At 39.3% G+C, this 11,926-nt stretch overlaps 2 protein-coding genes across 2 annotated transcripts in view; one reads left to right on the top strand and one right to left on the bottom strand.

Moving 5' to 3' along the window:
• Positions 1–7,986, bottom strand: LOC135195236 (dynein regulatory complex subunit 3-like). The gene is given in 10 exon segments (XM_064221503.1): positions 1–137; positions 140–212; positions 629–722; positions 1,093–1,233; positions 1,608–1,814; positions 2,423–2,592; positions 2,774–2,929; positions 3,327–3,460; positions 4,241–4,454; positions 6,221–7,986. Coding segments are annotated over 10 exon segments (1,491 nt in total). The 5' UTR covers positions 6,386–7,986.
• A 2,901-nt stretch (positions 7,987–10,887) lies between these two features.
• Positions 10,888–11,926, top strand: part of LOC135195491 (TOM1-like protein 2) — a 94,032-nt gene continuing 92,993 nt past the window's right edge. The window contains 1 exon segment of the mRNA XM_064221706.1: positions 10,888–11,151. Coding sequence (XP_064077776.1) covers positions 11,100–11,151 — 52 coding nt within the window. The 5' untranslated portion in view covers positions 10,888–11,099.

Raw genomic sequence — 11,926 nt, 5'->3', positions numbered from 1 at the left:
CTAGTTTTCTATGAAAGCTGGGCCCCCTTTCCTCCTTTTAATGCCATAAGGTCTAAAGGATAACCCCCCTCCCAAAAAAACATAAAGGACTACCTTGATTTGGTCCGTCAGAGTGATCTCGGCCATGAGCAGGTCGTGGAAGTGGTTGCAATTAAGCCCTCGAACTCTTCCTGCAGGTGCGCTGTTTTGGCCACTCGAGCTTCGTGCTCCTCCTGTTGGGGGGGAGTGGGGTCGGGGGCAGGGGAGAGAAGGAGCAATATATTTATGTTTTTTCGTCAGCGTAGGCCTAGTTGTTTTGGATGAAGTAATGAAATCCGTCAGTTATGAGGTTTGGGGTTCCAAAATAGTAACCGTACGTGAATATTCGTGTATGCATGATATATTACAAGTCATGGTAAGATGCAAAATGCTCTCTCTCTCTCTCTCTCTCTCTCTCTCTCTCTCTCTCTCTCTCTCTCTCTCTTTGTTCTTTTAAGACCGAACCCTTTTCTCTCCTCACCCGACGAACGAAACATTGATTCATCTCCTCACCCAGTGAGCCTAAGGTCGACCGACCTCTTCCCTCACCCTACAACCTACAAAACGTCTCTTCTCGCTTGAGGAGATAAAGATTGACCACTTTCCTCACCTGGTCGTCCCCAAGACTGGCCTCCTCGGCTGCCCTCACTTCGTGGGCCGCGGCCAGTATCCTGTCCGCTTCGGACTCCAAAGTTTTCACCAACCTTCGAACAAAACAATTTTTTTTTCAGTAATAGACTTTGCTGGAGATTTGAGCTAACTTCAGTGGTATTTGCAATGAGTTATTAAAAGAGCAATTTATTGTTAATGTTCAGTTTGATCCAATAGTTTCGTGCTCATTGAACGAAGAAAATTATGATTTAACTGTAAATTAGACAGTTGCGATCTATTCCTTCAAGATAAAGCATAAATGTAAAACATACGTAGACATAGCCTTTGCACTATTTGCTCAGAAGTTTGATTCTGAATGTTTACAAAAAACAGGTTAAGTGAATGTAAGATATAAATTTTAATCATTCTGAAAACACACACACACAAACACACACCAAAAAAGCGTGTGGACTGACCACTTACCCCCGGGCATAAGCATCCGCTTCGTTCTTAGCCTTGTTCAGGGCCTTCTGCAGTAGATTCAACTCCTCCTGGCGCTCCACTTGGTGGGCGAGGCCCGAGTTGAATACTCTCAGACAAACGGCATTAAACTGCTCTCGGTATCTGAGGGGTATAATCAGATTGTGTGTGCGTTTTTTTTTTAATTGTGATTTTTGGCATCCTCTTAAGAGTCTAACTTTACATTCTCTAGTCTCATAATTCTTAAAATTTCTCTTTCGAGTGCACCTTGGATGGTACTAAAGGTTCTAGTTTAAGAGAAGGCTGAGTGAAATAGACTCTATAGGAGATTGAGGAATCAAAATCACTGTAAGCAAAGGAAAAAATACACCCTTGAATTAGGTAGGCTTTCGCTCTCGTCCCCTCCCACCCCAACCTCGGAGAGAAAGATGAATAGTACTAGGTGCAAAAACACACATTCATATTAGAACAAAAACTCCAAAAACTCTTATTGTACTGACTCCTTCAGTAACACTCACTTTGTCATCAAAGCATGAGCTCCCGGCAGCTGGAGTAGGACACCCATGTCCTTATCCCCGCGGAACATTCTGGTAAACAAAGAACCATCGTTGAGGGCTAAGACGCCCGCCTTGCGGTGTTCCTCCTGCGACTTTTTGTCCTCGGCGTCCTTGCGGTCTTGTTCGTGAAGCTTGGCTTCCTCTGCCTCCACCACCTCAATCTTCTCTCTGGCGTGGTTAGAAAGGAAACATGAACAGGAAAGCCAGCAGTTGTTCTCATCTGTGCGTTCATTATAGTGTGAATATAAAGTTTAGGCCTAAGGCCAAGCACTGGGACCTATGAAGTCATTCAGCAATGGAGAGGAAATGGACAGTAGGTGGGTTTGAAAGGTGTAATAGGAGGAAAACCTCAAAGCAGTTGCACTATGAAAACATTGTTAGGAGAGGGTGGATAGCAAGAAGGGAGAAAGATAATATGTATGGAGGTACAGTAAAAGGAATGAAAGGGGTTGCAGCTAGGGGCCGAAGGGAGGCTGCAAAGAACCTTTAGTAATGTCTACAGTGCACCCCGTGAGGTGCACTGTCGGCACTATCCCTCTACGTGTATAGTGTTGTTATATGGGTAAATAAGTGTATAGCTTCTTTTGCACCAAAGCCTTGACAGAAATGTACAGAAAACATTCATGTAAGTTCCCGCTTCTCATGAGTTAATAACAAGCTTTCGCTAACAATGGGTTGATTTGAAATATCGCAAGAAATTAATCAAGAATTACATCTTCAAATAACTAATATGGCACCAGGAAGAATAAGCATTTTAAACCAAGTGATCCTCGTACTTATAAGCGCTAAGCGCCGAGCTATGCTCAGCGGCGGTGAGGCGACGATGGTCTAGGTAGGCCAAATTCGGTAGGTGGGCCAAGACATATTCGGGGTAGCGTTCATCGCACAGGGGATTTGAAGACAAAGACAGGCTCGACAGCTCCCCCAATAAACGTAGCATTCGTACCTGGTTGGTCAAGAAAGTGATAGTAGTAGTACAGTATTTCTGGTCATGGCAGATAAGTATAATGGATGAGTCTATTGGCAGATAATGACAAAAACTACTGGTCGACGAGTTTAGGCCTATAAATCATCCTAAAGGTCTTTTCTCCTTCTAAGGAGAGAGAGAGAGAGAGAGAGAGACTCACTTCATCGATGTCATCCAAGAGGTTGTTAGCTAGAGTTAGCACTTCGAGATGAGGCAATGATTGCAAAACAAGGCGATCCAACTTCTCTAGTCTGTTGTTATGCAGAGCTAAGACTTCTAAGTTACGCAGTTCTTTGAGCCCATCCATGCTGGTTAGCTAAAAACGGAAAGATAAGAGCCAAAAATGAAAAATAAAATTATTATTATTATTATTATTATTATTATTATTATTATTATTATTATTATTAAAAATACGTAAATACTCGTGAGAAACAAGCAAATAGGTTAGCTGGATTAACTATTAGGCCTACATAGTCGTGGCCCCTTTGCTCAAATGATATTTCCGAGAAGAATTTTTTTTTTTATTAGAGAAAATATACAATATTTTACAATCTTAATAGAATTACATTTAGAGCAGAATTTGACCGTTTTCGATCTCCTGCAGCTAGAAGTAACTGAGTCTTCATATAGGCTATTGGACGTCACAATATCGTTGACATGTAAAAGAGCGCGTGCAGATTACAGTATAACATTCTAAGAGAATTTAGACCTACTTGGTTGAAGGAAAGATCCAACCAGGTTAAGGAGACGAGTTTCTCCAGGCCGCTCACGACACTCAGGCAGTTGTTGCTCAGTTCCAGCCGAGTCATGCTCTGGAACATCCACAAGAAGTCCAGGCTGCCCAGACCTAGGGCAAATGGCCAAAAGAGAAATTACTATAAATCTCTTGTAGGTACTTTTCTTGTAGAATCCACTGTGCCTCTGGTGACCCCGACCAGCTAATTATGTATACCTGGTCTACAGACAGTTGCTGGACTCAGACACACTCAGTCAGAGTGGTAAAAAGCCCTCATCACAGAACACTTACTGATGCTGAAAAGTTAACGACCTCTTGTGTTTATGTATACACTATCTCTTCTCATATATATAAAGGTTGGCAGTAGAAGGATGAGACTGTTACTCCCATGCCATATTCACATTCAGGTTCTTTGGTTAGTCAGACAATTGTCTCGGCCAGTAGAACACGAGGCATGTAGATATCCATATGTAGCTGTATACCGCAGGCTGTAACCATGGTCTAGATAGTGTCTGTAATAATCACTACATAGCACTACAGCCTTGTAAGTTTTGTTATGACATTTTTCTTTAATATGTTATATTGATGTTCCTTAAGCACTGGTGAAAATTATTTAAAACTGAGAAAAACGTAACAACCAATGTGAATCTAATTAAAGATTTACATAAAAAAGGCGGATTAACGAAAAGGCGTTTTTAAACTAATAACATATATCTGATTCATTCAATAAAGTTAAGTTCCTTCAATTAAATAACCTTTAGTTGTACTTTTGATTTCTACGAAACGTAATGCTGTAGAACAGATACGAGATACATTCTAAAAAAAAAAAAAAGATAGATTTCCCGTGGGACGTAACCGTAGCTGCAACTGAGAAGCACCACTCATGTTCACCTTTGAACTGCAAGGAGAGCGTGGCCACATGAGCACAGATGTTAGACGCATTGCTATGAGTCAGAGGCGGAAGATGCGGATGTTGAGCTGACATCGCCTCCGCCAACATTTGAACGCTAATGGTGCCCACTTCCTGCCATGTCCCGATGTCTTCTAAGACGACGTTCTCGGATTTTTCCGTCGGCGTTGCCGGTTTGCGTAGGCCCAGGCCGCCCTGCGGAGGATAGGCTTATGAGGTTTCCAGTTCTCGCTACGTTATTGTTTATTTCTTTCACTTATTTACCCACTCATTCACTCTATATATATATATATATATATATATATATATATATATATATATATATATATATATATATATATTATATATATGGAGCCCATAATAACGCCAATATATAAAGAAAAAAGTGCTATATTTTAGAGACTGCTGTCTCTGAAATGTAGTACTTTTCTCTCTGTATTTTGGTGTTTTTATGGGCTCCTTTTATTAGATGGAATTCTGTTGTAACAGAACATTTTTACCAGTTATATATATATATATATATATATATATATATATATATATATATATATATATATATATATATATATATATATATATATATAATATATATATTGTTCATAGGTCTAAAATGAAAAACATTATTTTGTTTTAAAATCTGGGATTGTGACGTCTTTTCTTTCGACTTTTAGACTAAAATTTCACGCTCCACATCTTATTCATACTTGTTGCATTCCGTGAACTGCATTCATGGTCATTGCATCCCGGGAATGACCTAGAATCCTAGATAATTTCCACATTCAGATACAGACAGTCAATTAGGAGCCTGTACAAACTACCGTAAAATCGACGGCAGAAATAAGCTCTTTCGTGAATGTGAGAAATTTTTCCGTCTTTTACCTTTTATTCTATAAATCAAGACCCTTATTGTATTCCGTATAGTTCGCACACGTAAATTAAATGAAGATAAATGACAATCTGAGAAAAACTTGAGGAGTGACCGTGCACCATGCCCTTGCAACGGCAAGGAATAAATGTCAGTTGACTTAGACCCAGGTGATCAAGTTTTCGCTACTCTTTTTCGAAACACTTGTCATTGCTCCCATTTTTGTTGTTTTGTTCATTTTGAATAATATCTTGGCTATTAATAATATTCTAAGGTAATAATATTACCGAATGGTTTGGTCGTATTTCTTTGGTTAGAATCTTATTGCATACAAACTCGCCACAGATACATACTTAGTGGATCAGAAAGTTGTATCCCATGACCTTCTGTTGTCAGTACCCGTCTTGGTGTTTCCTACTTTCCTGGCGATACTTCCTGCCGCAGCAGACACCTACCTTTACTCTTACGTAATTATAGGTAATAACAGGTATAATTAATAAGGTAGGTAAACTAAAACAGAGGCGTAGCACAGCATTTATGGAGCATTGAAGGATATGAGACTAAGTCGTCTCGCTCAGTCACGAAACCTAGCACTATATAAACAAAAATGATGTTCAGTTTTGTTATTAATCCACCTTCAACGAGACTTAAGTTTGAAGAAAAATTACTCTAAAATATATTTTAAAAAGTAGTGGATAAATATTTCCGATTAACCTTTTGTAAGATGGAATAAAACCAGTTGTTCTGTCTATAGTGAAATATCACCTAGCCTAGCGGCAAGGAAGGGAAAGATAAAAAGTTAATGCAATGAAAGAAAAATGGCAAGGCAGACCCGCTAGTTGATTTTGACTGCAACGTCAAAATAATTTAATAAAGAGAAAGCGAGGGAAAATTATTGGTTTAATCATGGAGAGAGTTACAGAGATGCTTCTTGAAGGACGAGAGATTATAAATACGTATCCTTGAAATGTGATGGTTTACATAAACAGGAGTTAAATCTACAAAATAATTTCCATGATTTATTATTTTGGTGCTGGGATCTCTCTCTCTCTCTCTCTCTAACACAGTGCCACGAACACCATAAACAATCACGTACGGTGACACGGAGCGACGCCATAGAGGCAATTACTCCTCCCTCGGCTTCGCATAGCATCAGTGCTTCGTCTGCTTCCTCCTCTTGGCTGTCATCCTTCTCCGTCCCTTCGTCGGGCACGTCGTCCTCTGCGACGTCAAAGTCGTCGTCACTTAGGTTGAGAGACATCTCGTCGGGTCTCTGGAAGTCAACTTGATGGAAAACGAAACTCTGGAAGTAGTAGTTTATGGCTTTGAATGTTTCCTCTGCCGACTGCTCGCGTCAACAATCGTTGAGCGTCACCGTTTCCATGGTAACAGCGCGAGGCTCCAGCGTCAATGATGCGTTTATTTTAATACATTTGGTAAATAACCGCTTCCAGTGCAGCTTGGTGATTGAAAAATTAATTTCATTTATTGATTATTATTTATACTATACTTCTAAGCAAAAACTTATCTTTTGGTTTTTGAATGTAGTGGTAAAAATACATTTGATGGCGAAAAACGCATCTGCAGCAAATTCTACCGATCCTCTTAGTGAAGAACACAACGCTGGATTTCATTTCGAATCCACGAATACTTTTATATCCTAATATTGTATACCCTTGAGATTTTATATATATTGAAACAACTACGAAATAAATATATTTCTCCGTAAATTCTGGAGATTTTGAATGCCAGTGAGAAACGAGGGAACAGAGTAACGAAAACGAATAGTTAACTGAACTGGGCTAGAATACAGTTGCATTATCTTGTTTTTGTTGTTAGATTAAGCTTAGCAGCTCTAGGCTTTGTTTCTTGAGCATCCTGCAATGATATTTCTAAATCTGAGATACCGTATAATGGAAGTAACGCTAAACAACTGCAGCTTCAGACTGATAGTGAAAGAATGGTATTTCTCCCTCGACTTATCAGTTTTCATAGTAAATGAAATTTCTTTCCTTCAACTATAAAAAAAAAGGGGGGGGGGGGCAGAAAGTGTGAGAGGAACGTTAGTTTATAATACTGATTAATTGGTCGATTAAGTTATGTGGCATGACATCATGGAGGGCGTTCGGCTGGTTCAACCTTCCAGAGAGAATAGGAGGAAGGCTAGGATACGATAAGGGCGTAGTACGAATTAACTATTTTATGTGAACATGAATAAATAAATCGAACAAAGTATAAAGGTGGTTTGGACAAGTGAAGATATTGTGTAAAAGAAAGAAATATCACGAAAGCAAGAGAGTAAATGCCGTTGTAACTCTGCAATAAATGTCTGATTCTGATATATGTGTAGCCTAGGCCTATGTCTTTGAAGCGGTGGATGTGTTATCATCATTAGTCCACTAACTGCAGAATAAAGGCCAACATTTTGTATAATAACAACGCTGACAGTTTTAAGAGGTAAACAGGTTGATTCTGACACATATGTAGGTCAATGTCTGCTGCGAAGCATTACAAATGTTTTAATCAATAATTCAACTGCAGAACAAAGACCATTTTTTTTTATAAGAACTGATAACACTGCAATCTTCATCGTGATCATCAACTCGCTTATTTCACCAGCGAATTCTAAAAACGGATAAATGCTTGCTCGATCCATGCACGCTAGTCTCATCTTTCTTGTATGAATACAACCTTAATACATTCTCACGATCACTGAGCCGAACCTAGCGGAAACCGGTTCCAAAGGTCGCTGTCGATAAAACAGCGACATTCCTCAACGAAAGATTCCTTTCTTTGTACTTTCTTTCTTTCTTTCTATCTGTGTAATTGTGTCATTCAGGGATTGGGAAGGATTTATCGAATGCGTCTAAAGATACCGCCCTGATAAGAGGGCGGGAATGTTAACAAAGGAAAGTGTCAATGCGTCTCAGTCAATAATAATAATAATAATAATAATAATAATAATAATGCCCAGAAAAGTACAATACGACTCTTATAGATCATTTTGGCTTTTAATCCCAACATGCTTGCTGATTATAGGTCTAGAATGATAGGTTTTGGGCGATAATTGTCATAATAAGATCATTAAGTTAGTAAGGGAAAGTTCTCTCTCTATCTCTCTCTCTCCAATGCAACGCAATGTACCATGTAGCTACACACGGGCGCTTGTCACGGTTTTGCGTTTTCCAAACTTGTCATTAAGTCACGTAATATCACACGTAACGCGTCTAACAACCCGTAGTAGTAAATAGGTGCAACCTCCGTGCCCTACTTTTCATTTTTTTTTTTTTCTTTTTTTTTTATAGAAAGTTCTCTCCGTTTCCCCCATGGTAAGACTCACTTGATAAAATAACGACGCTTTCTGTGTCGCCCTCTCTCTCTCTCTCTCTCTCTGTACACATAAACACGATTCCTCAAAATCAATGGAAGCCAAACCATTATTTATCTTCACAAAAAATCCAACAATGAAAATAGATTATGGGATATACATATTTATCAAGGTTATTGCAAAAATCAAGAGAATGTGCAATCTATCATAAAGAAACGATAGTTATGTAGCCAATCCTATTTATAGATATTTAATTACGTGTCAAATTATATCTGCACGATTAAATCATTTTTATATAGATAAAAACACCATAGGTCTATTATTTATACTGCCATCTTTTTTTTTTTTTACTCCTCATTGCATGAAGGACATTTAATAATTTATACTCTCTTAGAAGGACACGCTACCACCATCTATAGAAGTTCCTATTGTTATCAATTCCTTAACGCATTGTTTCATTGTTGCAATTGTTTGCAAATGCTTCATCTGGCGTGGTTTTGCTTTGCTCAAATTCTCTTTCCCTTGTTGCAAGGCCGTGCAACCAACCGCGCTTCATAAACTGTCCTTCAGGCTTCAGGTAGTTTTACAACCTTAAATGGTTTACGGTGTAGCTATCCTACAGCTATTATTGTCGGTGACGTGTAGACAAATAATTTTGGTCACCGGAAATGAAATCATGAAATTCATTTAATATACATTACATTCACTGACACGTCATACAAATCCGCAGAGTCACAGCTAAGGAACACTGTAATTGTTATTTAATTAAACACTTTCAGTATGACAAGCTGAAATCTGTCAAATTCCTTTTGTCATGCTAGGCCTACCCGGAACAATATTTCGTCAGAAATTCCTTTAAGTTATCGTGACAACTTGCTTATCACGTCACACTCAAGACTATGGTCATTCAAATGTGTTCTAGAACGCGATATAATCAAACATTACGTGGTGTGTGATAAGGAGCTTGTACCAATACACATACTCATGTGACCACAGACAATGGTACGGGAGGATTATTAAGAAAATTATATTGATTTGCTCTAGATCGGTAAAAGGATAAACTTGGATAATCTTTAACCTGAAGCCTACATACAAATATATCTTAAGCTCACGAAAGAAGTTTTCTAGATAACAAAAACAATACGGTACGAGTCCGCACATTGCCAATGTTGCCGTCTCTTTACTTTAAATAGAGAATTAAAAATCTATAAAAGTAACAAGTTGCTTTCTTTTTTAAAAGTAAGCTTACTCACCATTTATCAATGAGTACGTGATAACCTATACTATTTACCCATGCACACCAAACATGGAATTCTCTTTGTACAAAGATATAAAAACAAACATACGTTTCATCATCATCAGAATCAGAATCCAGTTCATTCACCATCTTTCAATAATTTCCAACTCGATCAGCTTCTCTCCAGCCAGCTTCGGAGTACCTACACAGCCTCACCTATAAATCATTCACTTCCGTTTCTCCAATTTCGTTCGATTCCCACTTTAAACGCCTCCCATTTCCAAACGCAGCCATATTAGGATGTCAAGTTTAACCCTTGACGTCAGCGTGGAACAGAGAAGCTGTCTTTTTCTGCATCGTAAAATGTTTCTATGTCTGTTGAAACTTCATAAACAAACAAACATTCCCCAGACCAAAGTTACTGCAAGTTAGGCAACTTGCGCAGAGTGTAATTCGATACGAGATCCTAATCACAAATGCCTTTTGACTCTCTCTCTCTCTCTCTCTCTCTCTTCGTAAACCTCATCATTTTACGAACCGACCCAATGTGCACGCTCTTATGACGCACACGACGAACCCAATTCCACACCAGTCGCTTAAACGAATTACTACATGCGTGTCAACGAACAACCATGAATCATTTCGAAATCGCCCACCTTATCCTCTAGAGATATAACGACCAGCCTTGTCACGTGCGACCAGAGGAAGCGACCAGAAAGAAACTTACAGTCTTGCTCTTTTGGGGAGAGTGTTATATCGTTCTTTCGTCGCGCCGTTTGAATACCTTAAAGCGAATATTTGGAGCTTCATATTAAAGAATAATTAACAACGGCGAAGTGAGTCATCCGAGGCGAAGATTATTAAGGAATATTAAGACTCGTAAGCGACCAGAATGAAATTAGTCTTTTTAGGGAGTGTGTGTTAAAAGCATATCATCGTTTTTCGGTCTTTGTTTGATCCCAAGCAAAGCCAATATTTAGAATTTAACAGAATCTTACGATTAACAACGGCGGACGGGGTGAAATCCGCAATAAAGCGAACATAGAGAATTTTTACGGAATTTCGTTATACGTTTGAATAATTAATAACGGTGAACTGAGTCATCCAAGGCGAAGAATATTATATATATATATATTTAGGAATAATATCGTTCGCAAAATCATAACAGAAGGTCATTGAAGGGAGGGGTGAAAGTCGAACTCATACTCTCACTCACTCACTCGTTCGGTCGCTCACTCACACAAACGCACAAACACACGCTCTGCAACAGCAGCACCACCGCCACCACCACCAGGAGGAGCGAAAGCAGCAGAAGGAGGAGGAGCAGCAGCCAGCAGGCACAGCAGCAGCAGCAGCAGCAGTAGAACAGCAGGGAGCGAGGCGAGCGACTGTGTGACGTCACTCAACAAGATGTCGTTCTTCGGAGGGAACCCTTTTGCTACGCCAATCGGACAGAAAATAGGTTTGTATGGGAGGTTGTCACGGCTCCTCGATCCCTTCTGCGCCTCCGTCGTGGCATTGGGGGATCGAGGAACGAGTGAGAGGGAAAAGGAGACCGGTGTTTCGAAATGAAGGCGTGAAAAATGCGTTGTTTACACATCGCGAAGCTGTCATGTGAGTCAGCTGATGTCGTCTGCTGAGGGACGTGAATTGTCAAAATAGGAGAGAGAGAGAAAAAAAATATAATAATAACAACAGTCACCTTAACGTCTCGGTGATATCGATTTCGCTTCGTTCAATAATCGAGTCTATTAAATGACCTTTTTAGAGGTGTCGTATAGATCCGCAGTTCATTCGTCTAAAGGGAACTTTTTAATCAGTTAGCCTATAGCCTACCTATTGGCTAGGCTAGGCTACAGCTGTAGGTAGGCTACGCTAGGCTAGGCTAGCCTGTGCAGTATCATATGTTCGCTTTTGTAAGGTTTCCGAATTTAATTCTAATTTTTCAGGTTCTGGCCTTGATTTTGTAGTTCTTCCCTTTAGGGTAACGTTAGGTAGTTGGACACAGCCACTTAGGTAGTACCTATAAGATTTTTTTTTTCTTTTTCGAAAGCATAACATTGAATGAAATGACATCATACCTAATTTGATGGATGTCAAGGTGAATATTGGCCTGGCTCACATTCATTGATAGGTAACACAGTTACAGGTTTTTCAGTTATAGATCTCAAATTAAGCATATAGGTAGTAGTAGCAGTTTAGAAATGATTTGATAGATGTCAAGGTTAATATACCTA

The sequence above is a fragment of the Macrobrachium nipponense genome, chromosome 16 (assembly GCF_015104395.2).
Source record: "Macrobrachium nipponense isolate FS-2020 chromosome 16, ASM1510439v2, whole genome shotgun sequence".
NCBI lineage: Eukaryota > Metazoa > Arthropoda > Malacostraca > Decapoda > Palaemonidae > Macrobrachium > Macrobrachium nipponense.
Note: the sequence above shows the minus strand (reverse complement) of the source record. Positions and strands in the feature narration are given on the sequence as shown.